This window comes from Triticum aestivum, chromosome 3B (genome assembly GCF_018294505.1).
Source record: "Triticum aestivum cultivar Chinese Spring chromosome 3B, IWGSC CS RefSeq v2.1, whole genome shotgun sequence".
Classification (NCBI taxonomy): Eukaryota; Viridiplantae; Streptophyta; class Magnoliopsida; order Poales; family Poaceae; genus Triticum; species Triticum aestivum.
The window spans coordinates 604,622,892-604,644,995 of NC_057801.1; the positions used below are offsets into that span (position 1 = coordinate 604,622,892).

Genomic DNA, 22,104 nt, shown 5'->3' on the forward strand with positions numbered 1-22,104 from the left:
CGATAGAACGCGGCAGCATCGGAAACAATACGGGGCAGATCGGCGAACGCTCCTGGAGAGCTCCGGATTCGGGTAAGTAACAGATAATTCACTTTTATATGCTTGCTTTGCATAAAGAATGCCTTACCCGCCGCTATCTTCTTTATCGCCTCGATCTCCTGGAGGGCCTTCTGGGCTTCGGCCTTAGCGGTTTTTGCACTCTCAAGAGACAAGGCGAGCTCGGACTCTCGAGTCTTCGAGTCACGCTCCAAACTCTCGTGTTTCTCCACGAGAGCCTGGAGCTCTTGTCGCACCTCCGCCACCCGCGCCTCCTGCTTCTCTCGCTCGGTGCGCTCCAAGGCCGCACTGTTTTCGGCCTTGGACACCGCTTCCTTCAGGGTCGCCACCTCGGTCATGGCCCCTGCAATACCCACGTTATTCCTGTCATTTTTTGCAACCAAATCCTTTCTATAAGGTATTACTTTAATAAGGTATTACTTACCTTCCTTGTCGTCGAGCTGCTTCTTGGCAAGGCCGAGCTCGTTCTCAGACCGCTTGAGGCTCTCCTTCAATGCATTGACCTCCGCAGTCAGTGCGGCAGAGGTCAGCAGCGCAACCTGCATTCCCATATTGACATATTTATGTTAGACTCCTGCGTATATCTTTTTAGATCGTCAGCTCGGCTTTTCTTTCTGAACACCAAACTGAGCATCAGGGGCTACTGTCTATGCAGTAATATTCTTACATATCTTAAAACTTACCTCAAAGCCTGTTAGAAGGCTGGTACAGGTTTCAGTCAGCCCGCTCTTGGCAGACTGAACCTTCTGAATCACCGCACTCATAACAGTGTGGTGTTCCTCGTTGATGGAGGCGCCGTTAAGCACCTCCAGCAAATTGTCCAGTGCCTCCGGTTTGACGGAGGTCGCCGGCGTCGTAGGCTTTCCCTTCTTACGAAGGCGCCGCCTGCCGGACTCCCGAACCACTGAAGGTTCCGGAGCAGTGTCCGGCCCAGGGCCGGACTTAGACACCTCTGGGGCTTTACCCCCTTTGGGCTTGGAATCCGGTAGGTCGCCTTGCGGCGCCTCCAGGACCACCTCCTCCTGGTTTAGTCCCTTTTGGGACTCCACCTCGGCGTCGTCCGCAGGGAGCGGGGAGGAGGCCGTCGGAATTGAAGTGCCATTCACATCCGATGAATCCAGGGAGCCGCTCGACGAATCACCGAGCTGAGCCTTGGGCGGACTGCATGATTGAATTCGGCGTCAGAAGGTACCGTATAATAGAGGAGCATCATAAGTTATTCGGGTATCCGGATACTTACGATTTTGCCATGGGCTTGACCCTGGATGGCCATTCCTCCCCGCTGTCCTCGGCATCGGAGGCATAGTCCGGTAGAAGGGTCTTCCCCTTCTTGGACCCTCCGGCCTCCCCAGTTGGGGCGGCCTTCCTTTTCTTTCCTCCCCCCGCTAGAGGGGGAGAGGCTTCTTCTTCCTCCTCCTCCTCGTCCTCAGAGGCGGAGGGTGCTTCGGGGTCGATGAATCCGACACCACCAGGCATCGGGAACTCTTTCGAGTCCCCGTGGCCTTCTTCTTGGCCTTCTTCTCCGGCACCACGTGAGGTGCCAGAACCAGTAGCTTCGTTAAACGAGCGTCCGCTGGGTCTTCGGGCAAAGGAGCCGGACAGTTGGTCCGTCCGGCCTTCTTCTGCCAGTCCTATTAAAGGGATGGGAGTTTAGATCCCGCATAGAGTCAAACTATGAAAAACAAGTGTCCTGTAAAGGGTAAAATAGCTTACCTCGCTGGCTTGACGCTGCGAGTTGAATCCGTGATCTTCGGTAGCGGATGCGGGAGCCTCGGCGCCCTTGAACAGCACCTTCCAGGCTTCTTCGTACGTAGTATCGAAGAGCCTGCTCAAAGTTTGGTGTTGCACCGGATCAAACTCCCACAAGTTGAAGGCCCGTTGTTGGCACGGGAGGATCCGGCGGATGAGCATGACCTGGACTACGTTGACGAGCTTGATCTTCTTGTTCACAAGGTTTTGGACACAGGTTTGGAGTCCGGTCAGCTCTTACAAATCACCCCACGTCAGGCCCTTCTCTTTCCAGGAGGTGATCCGTGTGGGGATGCCAGATCGGAATTCGGGGGCCGCTGCCCATTCAGGGTCACGCGGCTCGGTGATGTAGAACCACCCTGATTGCCACCCTTTGATGGTTTCCACGAAGGTGCCCTCGAGCCATATGACGTTGGGCATCTTGCCTACCATGGCGCCTCCGCACTCCGCCTGCTGGCCGCCCACAACCTTCGGCTTGACATTGAAGGTCTTCAGCCATAAGCCGAAGTGGGGCTTGATGCGGAGGAAGGCCTCGCACACAACGATAAATGCTGAGATGTTGAGGATGAAATTCAGGGCCAGATTGTGGAAATCTAGGCCGTAGTAGAACATGAGCCTCCGGACAAATGGGTGGAGTGTAAAGCCTAGTCCGCGGAGGAAATGGGGAAGGAACACCACCCTCTCATGGGGCCTGGGGGTGGGGACGAGCTGCCCCTCGTCTGGAAGCCGGTGCGCAATGTCGTTTTGCAGATATCCGGTTGTCCTCAACTTTTTGATGTGCCCCTCCGTTACGGAGGAGACCATCCACTTGCCTCCCGCTCCGGACATGGCTGAAGAAGGTTGAGAAGGGATGTGCAGACTTGGGCGCTGGAGCTTGAGTGCGCGGAAATGGATAAGCAAAGGAGGAAGAAGGCGTAAATGGAAAGTGTGGATCCTTATCCCCTTATATGGGCGGCCGGAACTATAAGCCCCCACCAGCCTAATAAAACTCGCTTATCTCCCGAGCACCGTGGTTAATGGCGCGGTTGGGTTACCCACGCCTGTATTGATGAGATTCCCGGAATAAGGGGACACGATCTCTGCTTTGACAAGACGTGCCAAGGAAACCGCCTCGCTAAAACGCGCTGAGGTGGAACAGTAAAACGATTCGAATAAAGGCTTGGCCGTGGCATGATGTCATGCTACGGAATACGTCAGCGGATTAGATTTGTGCAGATATTATTCTCTCTACGGTGGTATGTGGAACTTATTTTGCAGACCTGGACACTATCCTTGTGTTCAACATCTTCTATGAAGTATTCGAAGGAGGAACCCGCCTTGCAATGCCGAAGACAATTTGCACGCCGGACTCGTTGTCATTGAAGCCTGGTTCAGGGGCTACTGAGGGAGTCCTGGATTAGGGGGTGTCCGGATGGCCGGACTATGACCTTTGGCCGGACTCCTGGACTATGAAGATACAAGATTGAAGACTTTGTCCCGTGTCCGGATAGGACTTTCCTTGGCGTGGAAGGCAAGCTTGGCGATATGATATGAAGATCTCCTCCCATTGTAACCGACTCTGTGTAACCCTAGCCCTCTCCGGTGTCTATATAAATCGGAGAGTTTTAGTCCGTAGGACGAACAACAATCATACCATAGGCTAGCTTCTAGGGTTTAGCCTCTCTGCTCTCGTGGTAGATCAACTCTTGTACTACCCATATCATCAATATTAATCAAGCAGGAGTAAGGTTTTACCTCCATCGAGAGGGCCCGAACCTTGGTAAAAACATCGTGTCCCTTGTCTCCTGTTACCATCCGCCTAGACGCACAGTTTGGGACCCCCTACCCGAGATCCGCTGGTTTTGACACCGACAGCGGGGCCATCTGGGAGCGATTTATGTTGGGAAAATAAGAGCGCCCAATGTGGGGAAAGGAGGACGAAGTGATCGAACACTTCGAAAGAGCCGAATTGGGCGGCTACGTGGCACCAGCCGAAATTTCGGCCGGCACCTATCGGTTATTAACCATCATTCAAGAACAGTTAATAGTGCAAAGTCCTAAAGGAATCCTTAGAGAAACTCCAATGGGGCGACCCATTTTGTATGTTTGGGTCATCCAGACACAAAACTCAGCCCAACGGGGCGACCCAAACGGACACAACGTCCGCCTGCTGTCCGTTAGGTGTCCGCTCCGACCCATGTTGGGCTCAAATCTAGGAAAATTTGGGTCAAAAGCGAACGTTGTTTGTGCCCTCTTCGCCCCCTGATACGTCTCCAACGTATCAATAATTTATGAAGCATTCATGCTATATTATTATCTGTTTTGAATGATTATGGGCTTTATTATACACTTTTTATATTACTTTTGGGACTAACCTATTAACCGGAGGCCCAGTCCATATTGCTGTTTTATTGCCTGTTTCAGTATTTTGAAGGAAAGGAATATCAAACGGAGTCCAAACGGAATGAAACCTTTGGCAACGTGATTTTTTGGAAGATTATCATCCTGGAGACATGGAGTTCACGTCAGAAGATACTCAAGGAGCCCAAGAGATAGGGGGCGCCCCCCCCCTACTGGGCGCGCCCCCCTGTCTTGTGGACCCCACGAGCACCCCCTGATCGACTTCTTTCGCCTATATAAGCCTACGTACCCTAAAACCATCGAATATCAAGATAGATCGGGAGTTCCGCCGCCGCAAGCCTCTATAGCCACCAAAAACCTCTCGGGAGCCCGTTCCGGCACCCTGCCGGAGGGGGAACCCATCACCGGTAGCCATCTTCATCATCCGGCGCTCTCCATGACGAGGAGGGAGTAGTTCACCCTCGGGGCTGAGGGTATGTACCAGTAGCTATGTGTTTGATCTCTCCCTCTCGTGTTCTCTCTCGTGTTCCCTCTAAGGCATGATCTTGATGTATCCCGAGCCTTGCTATTATAGTTGGATCTTATGATGTTTCTCCCCCTCTACTCTCTTATAATGGATTGAGTTTCCCCTTTGAAGTTAGCTCATCGGATTGAGTCTTTGATTTGAGAACACTTGATGTATGTCTTGCCATGATTATCTGTGGTGACAATGGGATATCATGTGCCACTTGATGTATGTTTTCGTGACCAACTTGCGGGTTCCTCCCATGAACCTATGCATAGGGGTTGGCACACATTTTCTTGATTCTCTGGTAGAAACTTTGGGGCACTCTTTGAAGTACTTTGTGTTGGTTGGATGAATCTGAGATTGTGTGATGCATATCGTATAATCATGCCCACGGATACTTGAGGAGACAATGGAGTATCTAGGTGACATTAGGGTTTTGGTTGATCTGTGTCTTAAGGTGTTATTCTAGTACGAATTCTTGAATAGATCGATCCGAAATAATAACTTTGAGGTGGTTTCGTACCCTACCATAATCTCTATGTTTGTTCTCCGCTATTAGTGGCTTTGGAGTGACTCTTTGTTGCATGTTGAGGGCTTGTTATATGATCTATCTATGTTATTATTGTTGAGAGAACTTTCACTAGTGAAAGTATGAACCCTAGGCCTTGTTTCCTACCATTGCAATACCGTTTACGCACACTTTTATCACTTGTTACCTTGCTGTTTTTATAATTTCAGATTACAAATACCTTTTTCTACTATCCATATTGCACTTGTATCACCATCTCTTCGCCGAACTAGTGCACCTATACAATTTACCATTGTATTGAGTGTGTTGGGGACACAAGAGACTTTTTGTTATTTGGTTGCAGGCTTGTTTGAGAGAGACCATCTTCATCCTACGCCTCCTACGGATTGATAAACCTTAGGTCATCCACTTGAGGGAAATTTGCTACTGTCCTACAAACATGTGCACTTGCATGCCCAACTACGTCTACAAGAAGAAGGTTGTGTAGTAGACATCAAGCTCTTTTCTGGCACTGTTGCCGGGGAGGCTAGGTAAGCGGGACTCACACCCCGTCAACTAAGCTCTTTTCTGGCGCCGTTGCCGAGGAGGTGAGTGCTTGAAGGTATCTCTTTAGATCTTGCAATCGAATCTTTTTGTTTCTTGTTTTATCACTAGTTTAGTTTATAAAAGAAAACTACAAAAAATGGAGTTAAGTTTGTCTCATACGCTTCGTATTTTTAATATCTTTTATGAGTTTGATGGAAAGGAAAATTGTGCTCAAGTGCTAGAAGAAGAGTGCATTAAAATGCTTGGTACTGAATCTTTGAATGATGAGGATGATTGCAATGTTGTTAGTATAAACTCCTTGAATATCCATAGTACTAATGATGATTGCACTAGTTATAATGAAAATGTCTCCTATAAGCATGTTGATTTGTGTGGAGTAGATTGGACTTGCATGGACACACCAAATAGATAAAATAGATATTGCAAGAGGCATAAGTATTTAAAAACTAAAGGTTTGCAAGAAAGTCTTGATGAGTGTGCTAGAAGATTCAATATTTTTCGTGCTCCTTGTGAACTTTGCAATGAACGTGGTCATTTAAATCTCCAATGCAAATTGTCTCATGATCGAATCATGTCCAAAATTTGTGATAACTTGATTACCCTTGGTCATCATAAAGAGCTTAGTCTTCTTTTGGGGTATGAAGAAATGAAACGTATAACTGAGGGTTTTCCAAAATTTAATCTTGATATATTTCTTGATTTTGATCTAGAGGATATTTATATGTTTTGTGTGGTGAATTGCATTGAAAATCCTTATATTGCCAATTACATAAAGAAAAGAAAGCAAATAGAAGATGATGAGAATACTAATGAAAGGGAAGAGACTTCCCAATATCCTCCTATTATTTCTTATGATGAATTAGGTAACGAGGAGGAGCTTTCTATTCAACCAATCTCATCAATAAGGAGCTCGAAGAGGAAGGTTGAACCCACACATAATGTGAAGAAGAAAAAGAAAAGAAGGAGCAACAAAGGTAGAAAGGTATCCCTCCCAAATGATGTTGCTCCTACTACTCATTGTGATGATGATAATTGCTTTACTATTGGTGCTATCCATATTTTTAACGATAAGAGTGATTATGCTTATGATATGAAAAGGCCCAAGCTTGGGGAAGCTATGTTTGATGAGTATGAAATATTTGAGAATATATTTGCTGAAATTAATGTTTGTCCCAAGCTTGGGAATGCTATGTTTAGTGAAGATGATGTTTTTAGCATCCCAAGTTTTGATATGCAAAGTTGTTATGATGATAGCATGCCTTGTACCTATGATGATTATATTGATGAAAGTGGGTTTGGAAGAGTGTCAACTTTAGGAAGTAGTGATCCCACTATTTTGGAGGATGTTGAATCTTATAATATTTATGAAAGTGGATTTGCAAGAGTGTCAACTTTATTTAGTGATGATTCCACTATCTTGGGAGAGGTTTCAATCGATTATGATGAGAACGAAGTTGCTACTTATGACGATTATTATGATGAAACTTATGCTATAAAAAGTAGTGATGATTATATTTATAAAACTTGTCATGATTATGATTACCCTTTTTCTGAACATTACTCTTTTAAAGTGGAAACAATTTTTAGTGTTCAAGTCTCTTATGATACTCTCACTATTCCGAATGAGAAGAATTTTGCTTATGTGGAGAGTAGTAAATTTTCTATGCTTGTAGATCATGAAAAGAATGCTTTAGGTGCTGGTTATATTGTTGAATTAATTCATGATGCTACTAAAAATTATTATGAGGGAGGAACTTATGCTTGTAGGAATTGCAATAATATCAAGTTTCCTCTCTATGTGCTTCAATTTTTGAAGCTATGCTTGCTTTGCCTTCCTACGCTAGTTGATTATTGTTCCCATAAGTTGTTTGCTCACAAAATCCCTATGCATAGGAAGTGGGTTAGGCTTAAATGTGCTAGTCATATGCTTCATGATGCTCCCGTTATGTTTCAATTCTTATCTTTTATGTGAGCATCATTGCCATCATCATGCCTAGCTAAAAAGGCATTAAAGAAAAACGCTTGTTGGGAGACAACCCAATATTTATACTTACTGTTTTTGTGTGTCCGCATGATTATGCTACTGTAGTAATCATGTTTTATAGCTTTTGTTTCAATGAAGTGCCAAGTAGAACCTTTGGGAAGACTTGGGTGAAGTTTTATGTGATCTTGCTGTAAAAACAGAAAATTTTGCGCTCACGAGATTAGCTGCCATTTTTTACTGGAAAGTGATTTTAGGTTGATTCTTTTTGAAGATGATTAATAGACAAGTTCCTCAGGTCCACCAATTTATTTCAGAATTTTTTGAGTTCCAGAAGTATACGTTTGATACAGATTACTACAGACTATTCTGTTTTTGACAGATTCTGTTTTCTATGTGTTGTTTGCTTATTTTGATGAATCTATGAGTAGTATCGGAGGGTATGAACCATAGAAAAGTTGGAATACAGTAGGTTTAACACAAATATTAATTTAGAATGAGTTAATTACAGTATCTAAGTGGTGATTTATTTTCTTATACTAACGGAGCTTACGAGTTTTGTGTTGAGTTTTGTGTGGTTGAAGTTTTCAAGTTTTGGGTAAAGATTCGATGGACTATGGAATAAGGAGTGGCAAGAGCCTAATATTGGGGATTACCAAGGCACCCCAAGGTAATATCCAAGGACAACCAAGAGCCTAAGCTTGGGGATGCCCCGGAAGGCATCCCCTCTTTCGTCTTCGTTCATCGGTAACTTTACTTGGAGCTATATTTTTATTCACCACATGATATGTGTTTTTTTTGGAGCGTCATTTTATTTGGTTAGTTTTTGCTTGCTGTTTGTTAGAATAATGTTTTGCATCTTTATTTTCAATAAAAATGTCAAGGATAGCCTTTGCCATGCTTATTTTGCTAGTATACATGTTGCTGTTTGAAAACAGAAAGTTTACCGCTGTTGCAAAAATTCCCTAGAAAAGTCAGAGCATGGTATAATGCTGAATCTTTTTGCATATTAAGCTCTGATAAATTTATTACAGTGGTAATTTTCTCTCATAATTTTTGGAGTCAGGGAAGTATTAATACTCTTGCATTCTTTACAGACTGTACTGTTTTGGCAGATTGTTTTTATGGTTGCATTGTTTGCATATGTTTGCTTGTTTAATGATTCTATTTGAGGATAGGAGTGTTAAATATGCAGAGGCATTTAGTATGCAGTGTTGAATAATAATAATTTAAGTGATTTGTTACAGTAGAAAATGATAAGGTTTTGCATTGGTTTATACTAACCTATCTCACGAGTTCTTGTTGAGTTTGTTGTGAATGAAGCTTTTGATAAAAAGAGAAACCAAGATATGAGAGGAATTAAGGAGACATAAAAGCTCAAGCTTGGGGATGCCCAAGGCACCCCAAGATAATATTTCAAGAATTCTCAAGCATCTAAGCTTGGGGATGCCCCGGTAGGCATCCAACCTTTCTTCAACAATCATCGGTTAGTATCGGTTGAGCCTAAGTTTTTGCTTCTTCACATGAGTTGTGCTATCCTTGCAATGTCCTTTTGTTTTGCTTTGCTTGCTGTTTGAATACAATACCAAGATCTGAAATTCTTAAATGAGAGAGAGTCTTCACATAGTTACATAATTATTTTGCTACTCATTGATCTTCACTTATATGTTTTTGGAGTAGTTTTTCATTTACTCGTGTGCTTCACTTATATCCTCTGAGTAAATGGTTGAATGAGTTGAATGTCATAAATCTGAAATTATATATGTCTCATTTGCTTATCCCATGGGGAGTAATGACTTCACATCTAAGAAGTAGAGGTTGTAAATTTATTGACGGTTAGCAAGCATTGTATTGGTCATTTGAACAATTCATGGAAGAATATTGAAGAAAGAGATATTTCACATATAAATATACTATCCTAGACATCTTTTATAATTGTGAGCACTCATTATGTATGACATGCTAAAGAGTTGATGTTGGACAAGAAAGACAACGTAATGGGTTATGTTTTCTCACATCTCAGTTAAAGTATATTGTCATGGATCATTCAAACATGTTGAGCTTGCCTTTCCCCCTCATGCAAGCCAAAAATTCCTAGCACCAAGTAGAGATACTACTTGTGCTTCCAAATATCCTTAAACCTAGTTTTGCCATGAGAGTCCACCATACCTACCTATGGATTGAGTAAGATCCTTCAAGTAAGTTGTCATCGGTGCAAGCAATAAAAATTGCTCTCTAAATATGCATGACTTATTAGTGCGTAGAAAATAGGCTTTGTACGAACTTGTTATGGAAGCAATAAAAGCGACGAACTGCATAATAAAGGTCCATATACAAGGGGCAATATAAAGTGACGTTCTTTCGCATTAAGATTTTGTGTATCCAACCCTAAAAGCGCATGACGACCTCTGCTTCCCTCTGCGAAGGGCCTATCTTTTACTTTATGCAAGAGCAAGGTGATCTTCACCTTTCCCTTTTTCATTTAATCCTTTGGCAAGCACTTTGTGTTGGGGTGATCCTGATATATATATATATATATATATATATATATATATATATATATATATATATATATATATCCAATTGGATGTACGTTAGCATGAACTATTATTGTTGACATCACCCAAAGGTGAATACGTTTGGAGGCAACACTATAAGCCCTATCTTTCTCAGTGTCTGATTAAAACTTCATAACCACAAGTATTGCGTGAGTGTTAGCAATTATGGAAGACTATATGATAGTTGAGTATGTGGAGTTTGATATTCCTGAAAATAAGATGAATTGCAATTGTTTTGATGACTAAGAATGAAGTTTGCTAGTTTTCAAGAATGTTTATGGTCTATGCTTTGACATGTGAATTGCTTGTTACTTGATCATGAAAAGTTTTATGAGATGAACTACTGTTATGACATATAATGATGCTAGTAACGGTGATTGAAATTATCATTGATCAAACTTGTGCACCTCTAGCATTCACACTTCATAAATTCTTTCTTTTATCATTTACCTACTCGAGGACGAGTAGGAATTAAGCTTGGGGATGCTGATACGTCTCCAACGTATCTATAATTCATGAAGCATTCATGCTATATTATTATCTGTTTTGAATGATTATGGGCTTTATTATACACTTTTTATATTACTTTTGGGACTAACCTATTAACCGGAGGCCCAGCCCATATTGATGTTTTATTGCCTGTTTCAGCATTTCAAAGGAAAGGAATAACAAACAGAGTCCAAACGAAATGAAACCTTCGGCAACGTGATTTTTTGGAAGATTATCATCCTGGAGACTTGGAGTTCACGTCAGAAAATACTCGAGGAGCCCAGGAGATAGGGCCCCCCCTATTGGGCGGGCCCCCTGTATCGTGGACCCCTCGAGCACCCCCCCCCCCGACCGACTTCTTTCGCCTATATAAGCCTACGTACCCTAAAACCATCGAATATCAAGATAGATCGGGAGTTCCGCCGCCGCGAGCCTCTGTAGCCACCAAAAACCTCTCGGGAGCCCGTTCCGGCACCCTGCCGGAGGGGGAACCCATCACCGGTGGCCATCTTCATCATCCTTGCACTCTCCATGATGAGGAGGGAGTAGTTCACCCTCGGGGCTGAGGGTATGTACCAGTAGCTATGTGTTTGATCTCTCTCTCTCTCGTGTTCTCTCTCATGTTCCCTCTAAGGCACGATCTTGATGTATCCCGAGCCTTGCTATTATAGTTGGATCTTATGATGTTTCTCCCCCTCTACTATCTTGTAATGGATTGAGTTTCCCCTTTGAAGTTATCTTATCGGATTGAGTCTTTGATTTGAGAACACTTGATGTATGTCTTGCCATGATTATCTGTGGTGACAATGGGATATCATGTGCCACTTGATGTATGTTTTGGTGACCAACTTGCGGGTTCCGCCCATGAACCTATGCATAGGGGTTGGCACACGTTTTCTTGATTCTCCGGTAGAAACTTTGGGGCACGCTTTGAAGTACTTTGTGTTGGTTGGATGAATCAGATTGTGTGATGCATATCGTATAATCATGCCCACGGATACTTGAGGTGACAATGGAGTATCTAGGTGACATTAGGGTTTTGGTTGATTTGTGTCTTAAGGTGTTATTCTAGTACGAACTCTTGAATAGATCGATCTGAAAGAATAACTTTAAGGTGGTTTCGTACCCTACCATAATCTCTACGTTTGTTCTCCGGTATTAGTGGCTTTGGAGTGACTCTTTGTTGCATGTTGAGGGCTTGTTATATGATCTATCTATGTTATTATTGTTGAGAAAACTTGCACTAGTGAAAGTATGAACCCTAGGCCTTGTTTCCTACCATTGCAATACCGTTTACGCTCACTTTTATCACTTGTTACCTTGCTGTTTTTATAATTTCAGATTACAAATACCTTTTTCTACTATCCATCTTGCACTTGTATCACCATCTCTTCGCCGAACTAGTGCACCTATACAATTTACCATTATATTGGGTGTATTGGGGACACAAGAGACTTTTTGTTATTTGGTTGCAGGGTTGTTTGAGAGAGACCATCTTCATCCTATGCCTCCTACGGATTGATAAACCTTAGGTCACCCACTTGAGGGAAATTTGCTACTGTCCTACAAACCTGTGCACTTGCAGGCCCAACAACGTCTACAATAAGAAGGTTGTGTAGTAGACATCACCCCCCCCCTTGTCCGGATGCATGTGTCGGCTGGCCCACTTGCCATCCACCCATCAGTCTCATCCCGTCTCTCTCCTCCTTTTCCTCTTTCTTCTCCCCCACCCACCCCGCTGGAGTAGCACCGGCCTGCCCTCCGCGCCTCCGCCCCCCGCGCCTCGCCTCCCCAACTCCGCGCCTGGTCGTGCCTGGCCTCCCCATCTTGGCGCGCGCCGGCTTTGCCCGTCCAGCCGCCGGCCCGCCCGCCTGCCGACTTCCGGGCGTGCAACCCTCCCTCTCTCCGACGCTCCCCTCCTCCCCGACCTCCCTGCTTCACCGCCCGCCACTTGGCCACCACGCCGCCGCACCTGGACGGCCTGGCCACGTCGTCGCCCGAGCTCCAGGCGCGCCTGTGCGACCTCGTCGAGCGGGAGGAGCCTGGACCTATGGCATCTTTTGGCAGGAGTGCCGCGCCGGCTCAAGCGGGGGCGTGGCCGAGCGGGGCGCGGCGGCTGCAGAGGGCAGGGGCGAGCTGAGGGGCGCGCGCGCGTGCGAGCGGGGACGCGACCGAGCCGGGCGCGGCGGCCGCGGAGGGCAGGGGCGAGCTGCGGCGCGCCGAGGTGAGGTGCAGCGAGGCGGGTGAGGGAAGCGTTCGCGGCGAGCGGGCGCGTGGAGGGCGCCGCGGGATGCGGGGCGAGCTGCGCCTGGCGAGCGAGGCAAGCAGGGCGCGCGCGAGCGAGCGCGGCGGCCGCGGCGAGCGCGAGGGCCGCAGCATGCGGGCGTGGCGGCCGCGGCGCGTGCGGTGGGCGGGCACGGCGAGAAGTGGGCGATCTGCGGCGCGGAGGCAAGCTCGCGCGGGCGGGGTACGGGTCGAGGCGGCGCGGGAGCTCGCCCACCAGGTGTTCGACCGAATGTCGACGTGGACATGCACAAAATGCATCTGCCCCGTTGGGCGCACCAACCGACCCATATAAAAAAGCGGATACGGACGCGCGGACAGCCGACCCAACGGACAAAAGACGGACAAAATAGGTGTCCGTTTGAGTCGGCCCGTGGGAGTTGCTCTTATATTATTTATTTTTCAAAAAGGAGGGCATGGGCTGAGTCTCCCATTTAGCCACCGTCAGTATTCACTAGAACTATAAATCTACCCTTAACTCAGACAGTCAGTCAGACAAGAGCCAGTGAAGATGCATCCATTTAATGCTCTGCTGGCCCGTTTCGGCAAAAGAAAAAAATGCTCTGCTGGTATCAGATTAGATCAGGTCAGATCTTGTCAGCAAGTTCTCTCTGATGGAGCTAGCTGGACTCTCCGCAATTTGCAGCAATTTTTTTTGAGGGATAATTTGCAGCAAATTGTTGCAAACTTCACCGAAACGTGGGGGTGGCTCGGGATTAGTAGCCTCCACTGTGCCCGATTAACAACGGCCTCACTAATCTAATCCCAACTGGTATTACATCTAATCGGCTGGCACCCATTTTCTGTGCCTCCATTGCTGCAATTTGCCCATAATCAAACACGCACGCTTCCCACCCCCATCGCCCACGTAAGATTGATGCTTGATCGTGGATGCCAAAGGGAACAGAGCACAATCATAGTACTGAAGAAAACATTTGAAGAAAAACAAACGCTATTTATCAGAGGCAAAATGTATATATACTCCGTCTACAACTAGTACTGAGAAAAATAAGCCCATGATTAATCCATAATTGGCGGCAGATTCATCGTCTCGAATCTATTATGTGGGGAAACATTAAACATATGAAAAGACCCTGCAAGGCCTCATGACTCCGCAACAAAACTAAACCGTAAAGTATTGATCGAGTCTGTACTATGCACCCCACGCCATTGAGCTTGCTACCTCCTCGAAATTTAAAGTCCTCCTGCGGTGAGCAGCAGCTTGAAAACGACATAGGTGGCTACCCCATCTTCTCCCTTTCCCACATATACCTGCTGCGCTTCTTGCGAGCTGCTATTATCTCCACCACCTCGTTCTGCAAAGACCAGGCCATTCAATGGCGTCACCGCCTCCGAAGGGGGAGTCGTTTGACTTCGAGGATCCACGCGCGCAGGAAGCCATGGGGTCTGCGTCCGCGTCCTATAGCCCTCCTGGAGGCGTCTTCGGCATCTCCCCACCAGAGTCCTCGCGGCGCGACAGCCGAAAGAGAAGGTACGGAAACTCTCCTCTATAGCAAGTGCCTACTTCTCCTGTTTGCCCTTTCAAAGAGTTCATTCTGAAGCAGATCCTGAAATGCGTGTTGATTTGCACTATTTGTCTTGCTCGACGTGAACTTTCTCCGTTCGTACGTGTATTGAATCTGTGAAAACGTGCATACTCATTTCTGTACTGTGTCTTCCTCGGTTGTATGCCAATACGGGTAAGATTTGGTAAAATTAAGGAGGAGAAGGAACATTGACATACATGTTCAGAAACAGGTGGCACTAGATTAATAGGCTCTAGCTAGAACTGGAGTGTTTAACAGGATGTACTATATTATTACAACTTGGATTAATGGTTTACTGCAGGTTAATAAAGTGCCAAAAACACTGATGATTGAGAGTGATAGCGCCGCGTCTGGTAGAACCTAGACTAAAACAACATTCAACGAGATGGTGAATAGTTCTGTTTCTGAGTCGAGCTATATTTCATGGGATCAGCCGCTGAAAGCTGAACTAGATTATTATGGTAGCCATTACTGGAAATTCCTAGTAGTTTTTATCTGTTTACTTCTTCGCTTTCAATTTTGTACATGATCTTATACTATAACTACAAAATATATAAATACATGCAGTGGAATGCTGCTGTTTTCATTCTTTCTTTTTACTAGCAACTCTCCATATTCTCCAAAAATATGCACATCCTCCTTCGATGAAGCATGCACATTTAATTTGGAAACTTCGGGCCGAAGTCATATTTCCTTCCCTTTGATTTGCTTTACCTGTGCTTATATCTTTGCCTTAGTGGAGGGCTCCATTTTGTTGAGAAGCTACAACTATTACTAAACTCAAGTGCTTTATGCATGCACATTTTAAGCATGCATATGAGAGAAAACAATGACTATAGGTCACAACACATGCATGGTCTTCTTTCTGATATTGCAGCACTGTCCTGAATAGTATTTTAGGACTCAAGTATATGCTTTCTTTTCCAAAAAGATGAACAGAAACGAAAAAGCCACAAGGGTGCATTCCCTATAAAACATGTCGAGCGTGGTTTACATTACTATACTAGTGGTTCTCATTTCTCATACTACTCAAGTTTCGTAACAATTATTAGTTTCTAATTATCTTATAAACTATACGAACATTTCAAAGTATCATTCCCTTCATTACCCAATAATCAGTTGATGGGCTTAATGAATCTTGGCGATCCATTCCTTTATTCTAAACGGTGCAGCACAAACTTCTCCTCTAAGAACTCAATCGTCCATAATTCCAACGGTTTTCCTTTGTTCCAAAGGGAGCCTGAACTGTGTAACTTCTTTGGGGAGAAAATCATGCATTTTTCATAGCCACACAGAGATATAAGGCTAGGGTATGCTTGTGCCCATCCTGCAGTTGAGGCTTCTTGTCTTGTTGAACAGCCATGTAGGTCCAAAAAGTCAACAAGATATACGTGGCAATAACACACAAGAGCATAGTAGGATTTACCGCTGTTTCATTTTTGCCCCAACATATACAAAGTTTGAGAAGAAGAGTACCAAGGGATGCAGGCCGCACACTGCTTGTCCTTGTCGTACTACACTGTAGTACAAATATTAACAATTGATACACAAATGGCATAGTTAGCGGTGCAAGCGGGCCACACTTGCATCACTATGAGCAGCCTAACAATCAAAATGGGCCGACCCACTCTGGCAAACCCGGTCCCTGTTGGCCCCCTCTCCTCTGTCTAGGGACATGGAGCCGACATAATGGTCTAGTAAAGACTAGCCACATGTCCCATTTGGCAATATGGACCGACCCATTTAATATTTGATCTGTTCTACTAAAACAAGAATCGGTTACACAACAACATCATTTCTGTAACATCATTTAGAAACCATAATTTCCTAGCAAGTTAGGATATGTAGAGTTCATTTGTTCAATGAAAAGAAGACATATATGCGACTTTGTTCCATTTTCTACTATGAACCATTAACCTCTCAAGTTAGCATATTTGCAACCCTAGAACACTAGCAATATTGGTTCAATAGTTTGATTTTTTCTATAAGTAGAAAGTTAATAACTTTCCAAGGCAAGTGTTATTGTAACAACATATTACAAACCTTGACAACCAAAAATGGGCCGAGCCTCTAGCGATGATGGACTAGTGGTGACTGACTCCCTTGACCTAGTTTTCAAGAAGCCGACCCAAAAGACCCATTGGCCTTAGAATTTCATGTCGGGCCAATGTCCCATTGGGTACCTTCAGCCCATTCCCATCTTTAGAGCAGCCGCAAAGTCATAGTTAAATGGAAATCTAGGTAAATATATATATATGGTTGCGTGCCTTCTGGGTAGTCATAGGCGACTCTTGAGGCTCCCAACTTCTTCCACCACCGCAGAGCCATCGTGTCTTCACACTGTGTGCTTAGCACCGCTAGATGAACTTAGTAGTGTGTTGGATAATGATGATACGGCCCCTTTCTAGCTCAAAACCTTGCTCGTCTTCCATTGCCCGTGTCTCCTTTAGCAAAAGTAGCACTGGTGGACTAGGCCATTCTTCGTCATGCAAGGTCTCTTCCACTAAGCAAAATGGCCATGGGATGGTTCCTATGGGCTTGGAGATGGTATCTGGTTCGCCATATTTGATTGGCCGGGTGATTTTTTCTAGGATGCTCACATGCTACTGTCAGGTATGGATGAGTGTTGATTGACGGCGGATCCCGTGGATTCGATCTATACTTCTCTTAACCGACATTCATGGTGAGTGCGCGCCGAGTTTGATGGATTGGCTTGCAGTGGCAACATCTTCTACCCAAGCGCATTATTGAATTGTGTTGAAATGACAATGGCATCCTAGAGTCACCTTGGCTTGTTTGGCTGATATTTGGACCTTTGTGATCATTGGAACCCTTCTTTAGATATGTACCGGGAAACTCGAGTATGAGGTCTCATTGGCCTTGTCACCACCAAGTTGGTGTGGTGTGTCTTCTCTTAATCGTTGTCGGCGCTTTTGTCATTCTTTCCCTACTACAGTTTATTTACGTTGGATAGGATGGTGATGCGGGCTAAGCAAGCTGGGATGTTAACATCGGGCATTACAATTTGGTGGTGCTTTTCGAGAACCTATTCTTGAGCTCTTAGGTGAACACCCCAGATTGGGCCTTCACTGGCTTGGGCCCCCACAATGCCTCCATTGTGGTTATAATGACCAACTATAAATATTATATTATATTGATCGGTGCATCAATATTCTAGATTTTTTTTTGAAACTATGATGATTTTTATAGCAAATTCAGAAACTATACACCCTAATGGAGAAAAATCAAAAGTATCACCCCGTCGGCCTCCTGTTAGCCGAAAAGGGACTTTTCGGCCTCCTGTTGTCCGAAGAGGGACTTTTCAGCCAACCGTTGCCAAAAAGTACTTTTCGGCCAACCGTTGGCCAAAAAGTACTTTTCGGCCAACAGTTGGCCAAAGAGTCCCTCTTCAGCCAACAGTTGCTCTACTTTTTAAAAATTTCATATCAAATAGGATTTTTAGTATTTTAACTTGATTCTTTTTAAATTAGATTAGAAATTTTATGAAGTTTCTGTAGATATCAAGTTTGACTAGATTTGAAAGTTTGAATTTGAATTTTCATGAATTTTCTCAAATCACTAGATTGCATATAATTTGAGCTAGGAGTATTCTTTTTAGATGATTCTTTTTGCTACTCGTTCTTTGTGAATTTGTTTATCAGTAGTAATTAATTGGCGAATTTTATAATTATTTAAAATTAGGTTTTTATGAAAACAATTCTGTTTTAGTGTTTTATGGGTTTTATGCTATTTCTTTTAATTTTAATTGCTTTAAATTATTTTTTTAGTTTTTTGGACATATTCTTTTCATTTCTGTTTAGTTATCTGTAGCTATTTTATTTATAGTATTTTTTTGTATTTTATTTCTTTTATCCTACTAGAAAACTTGCTTTGAGCTTCATAGGAGTTTATATTTAAAAGTGCCTTGTAAATCTTGTACAACCATTGCCGTTTTATACATGAAAAAAATACTTTCCCGCAATCTTTTTCCCTCCATTTTATTTGACGCCATTTTCTTTCCCGCCATTCTCTCCCGCCACACTAAGGAGTGCTGCATCGACGGAGGATTACAATGATGCCTTCATGTGGAGTGTGAAACACTGTGTGAGAGAAGTCATAAGTGTGAAACACTCTCCGATGATGATGACAAAGCTGCAAACACTTATGACTTCTCTCAGACAGTGTTTCACACTCCACCAGCAGCACCGACGCAGGAGACACAAACCGTGCCAGACGATGTTATCTACGATCGTGGACACCATGAGGCTCATTTTATAAGTTGAGAAGTGAAGATGGCGAGAAAGAAGATGGCTGGAAAGAAGATGGCGGGAAAGAAGATGGCGGGAGAGAATGGCGGGAAAGAAAATGGAGGGAGAGAATGGCGAGAAATAAAATGGCGGGAGAAAATGGAGGGAGAGAATGGCTAAAAACCTAATTTCAAATAATCCTAAAATTCACCAATTAATTACTACTGATAAACAAAGTCACAAAGAACCAGTAGCAAAAAGAATCATCTAAAAAGAATACTCCTAGCTCAAATTATAGGCAATTTAGTGATTTGAGAAAATTCATGAAAATTCAAATTCAAACTTTCAAATCTAGTCAAACTTGATATCTACAGAACCTTCATAAAATTTCTAATCTAATGCAAAAAGAATCAAATTAAAATACTAAATATCCTATTTGATATGAATTTTTTTAAAAGTAGAGCAACTGTTGCCTGAAGAGGGACTTTTCGGCCAACCGTTGGCCAAAAAGGACTTTTTGGCCTCCCTCTTCGGCCAACAGGAGGCCGAAAAGTCCCTTTTCGGCCAACAGGAGGCCGACGGGGTGATACTTTTGATTTTTCTCCATTAGGTTGTATAGTTTTCGAATTTGCTATAAAAATCATCATAGTTTCAAAAAAATTCAATATTCTAGAGCCCATTTCCAGCTAAGCTGCGTATGTATAAAGTTTGGTACGCTAGGCATGCTTTGTTCTAGCTTAAAGCCTTGTGTATGTGGGAGGGTACGTGTTAAGTCGACATTATTTCGTGGTTACACCACTGCTCTTATAAGTACGAATACACATGTTTTTATGTTGTGGGACTGCAATTTTTGTCCTAGATCTGCATTTCTAGTTCTCATTTACTATGTGTTTTAGCACATACTAAGCTTGCTTCATGCTTTACAAATTTTGGACCATTTACAAGTCTACCATGAATCATGAGCCATGATAATCCTGACTCGCCCTCCGTTTGACATATATAGTCTGAAATACATATTGCTGCAGGAAAGATAGACCTTCATGGGTCAAACATACGTTCACACCTCATTTTGACGGTCACCTGTGGAGAAAGTACGGCCAGAAAAACATCAAGGACTCTGTCTTCCCAAGGTAATTTACCAGTGGATTGATTACTATGTAACGTCTGAGAATTTCTTAGTTCTATCTCAATCTGAATGGAGGTCCCGTGCATGATTTTATATTTTCTAAACTTTGAGAACAAACACTATAAATCTTTGCACTAGATAAACAAATTACCACGACAGATGGTGAACAGCCTTTTTCTTGGAGTAAAGTATGAACATATTTGTAAAGTCGATTGAGAATCAACTAATTCTCAGTCGGCCGGCACAATATTTTAGACAAATGAAAAAATATTACATGGAAAAAATTCCTTATATTTGTATGAATAATTTGGTTAAAACATGGGAAATTAGTTAATTCTTGGTCGACTGTGACATAGACTCTCCAGAAAAAATGTTGACTAGTGGCATTATAGACCGAAAAAGATAATTTTCAGGAAGGTCATCCCTGAACCGTAGTTATATAGGGCATCAACTAAACCGAAGAAACTGTAACTTAATGAGGTTTTGTGGTTGGTGTGATGTTGTATTTTCCTATCTGTAAATTGGTGTTTCTGTGAAAGAGGTTCTGTACATAGGCCCTTGCTCCGTCTTGCTATGGTACTCTCTCCGTTTGCAAATATAAGATGTTTTGGATATTTCAATATAAACTACATACGGAATAAATGAATGAGCAGACACATTAAAATATGTTTATATACATCCCGTTTAGAAAAAGGTTAGAACATCTTATATTTGTGAACGGAGGGAGTACAAATTAAGTTCACTACCATCGAAATAACACCCATGCATGTAAACGGCAATATGCAGGCTTTATTACAGATGCTCTTACCGTGAAGACAAGCAATGCCTAGCCTCAAAGCTGGTGCAACAGGAGAACCACGAGGACCCACCACTGTTCAAGGTCACCTACACGTACGAGCACACGTGCAACACCGCACCCGTCCCAACTCCCGATGTCGTGGCCGAGCTGCCGGCGCCGGCAACTGGCGACGCGCTCTTTCTGAGGTTCAACTCCACCGGCGCAGGCCACCGAGACGCGCACCGGATGGAGCAGGAACGGCATTACCAGCAGCCTGCGGCACCTGGGTGGCCGTCCATGATGCTGAGCTTTGATTCTAATAGCCAGCAGCACGAACAGTGTACGTTCCCTTCCGAGCTGCCGCCAACTGCGTCGTCGTCGTCGTTTTCGACCGAGGGACTGCCAGCGCCGCCGTCTACAACCGATGGCGGAGGCGACGGGTTCTCGACGTGGGACTCGTTGAGATACGGATTAAATGACCATGTGCACTTCGGCGACCATTCGTATCTCCCAAACAGTGGTAATGATGGTGACGATAACTACTGACCGTCTGTCTGGCTATATTCACACACGGGCCAAAAACTGTCATTGTTTGACCTGGAATTAAGAAGTTAATACACATTCTTTGTTGAGGGTATGTGCACACTTACTGATGTATAATTGTTTGTTAATTTTAGCTAAAGTTCACTAGCTTGAGTGTGTTCTATATGCATCAATGCATGTTTATACTTTTTGTTGTGGAAAATGCGGAGCCATGGTCAAAACCCTTTTGGGGCCGTCTCCAGAAATTTGGGGGCCCGGAACAAAATCAACATAGGATTTTTTAAAACCACTTAACCGAAGAACCAATACAAGTAAAGCATACCCCCCCCCCCCCCCCCCCCCCCCCACTTAATTATATAACTTCAAACATGTCTTATTTGGTACTACAATATTTAGGAAATATATCAAATACTAATGGTAAAATAGAAAAGATGGTACTAGAGCAATAAATTTATAAAACTGGCCTCATTTGTACCAAAAAAGCACCCTTCGAGTATTTCTTGAAATGGAATCTTCGGTCACATCTTCATAATTAATCTGAATCAATTCAAATTCTCATAATAATAGCCCTATATAGTAAAGAAAATAGAAAAAGCCTTCACCTCTTCTAGGAAATTTACTTGGTCTAACAACCAGGCGAACATTATTATGTCTACCATTGATAGGCTTTTATGTGACAAAGAGCTAGAAAAGTTTTTTTCCCCTAGCGTCTTGTACTGCCCTCCATAGATTGGGTGGTTTTCATATTCCCATTATTTAGGAATCTGGCTTAGGGAGACAAGCTAAATCTGGTAGCATCAAGTTTGAGAAATTGTGACTCCTC

The 22,104-nt window shown here is 43.7% G+C and overlaps 1 protein-coding gene across 1 annotated transcript; it reads left to right on the plus strand.

Annotated features, from left to right (window-relative positions):
- The first annotated feature begins 14,377 nt into the window (after nucleotides 1-14,377).
- LOC123067625 (probable WRKY transcription factor 46) lies at nucleotides 14,378-21,284 on the plus strand. The gene is made up of 3 exons (XM_044490348.1): nucleotides 14,378-14,532; nucleotides 19,860-19,964; nucleotides 20,747-21,284. Exons 1-3 carry the CDS (start codon nucleotides 14,378-14,380, stop codon nucleotides 21,282-21,284), a joined length of 798 nt encoding a protein of 265 aa, XP_044346283.1.
- Nucleotides 21,285-22,104: the final 820 nt, after the last annotated feature.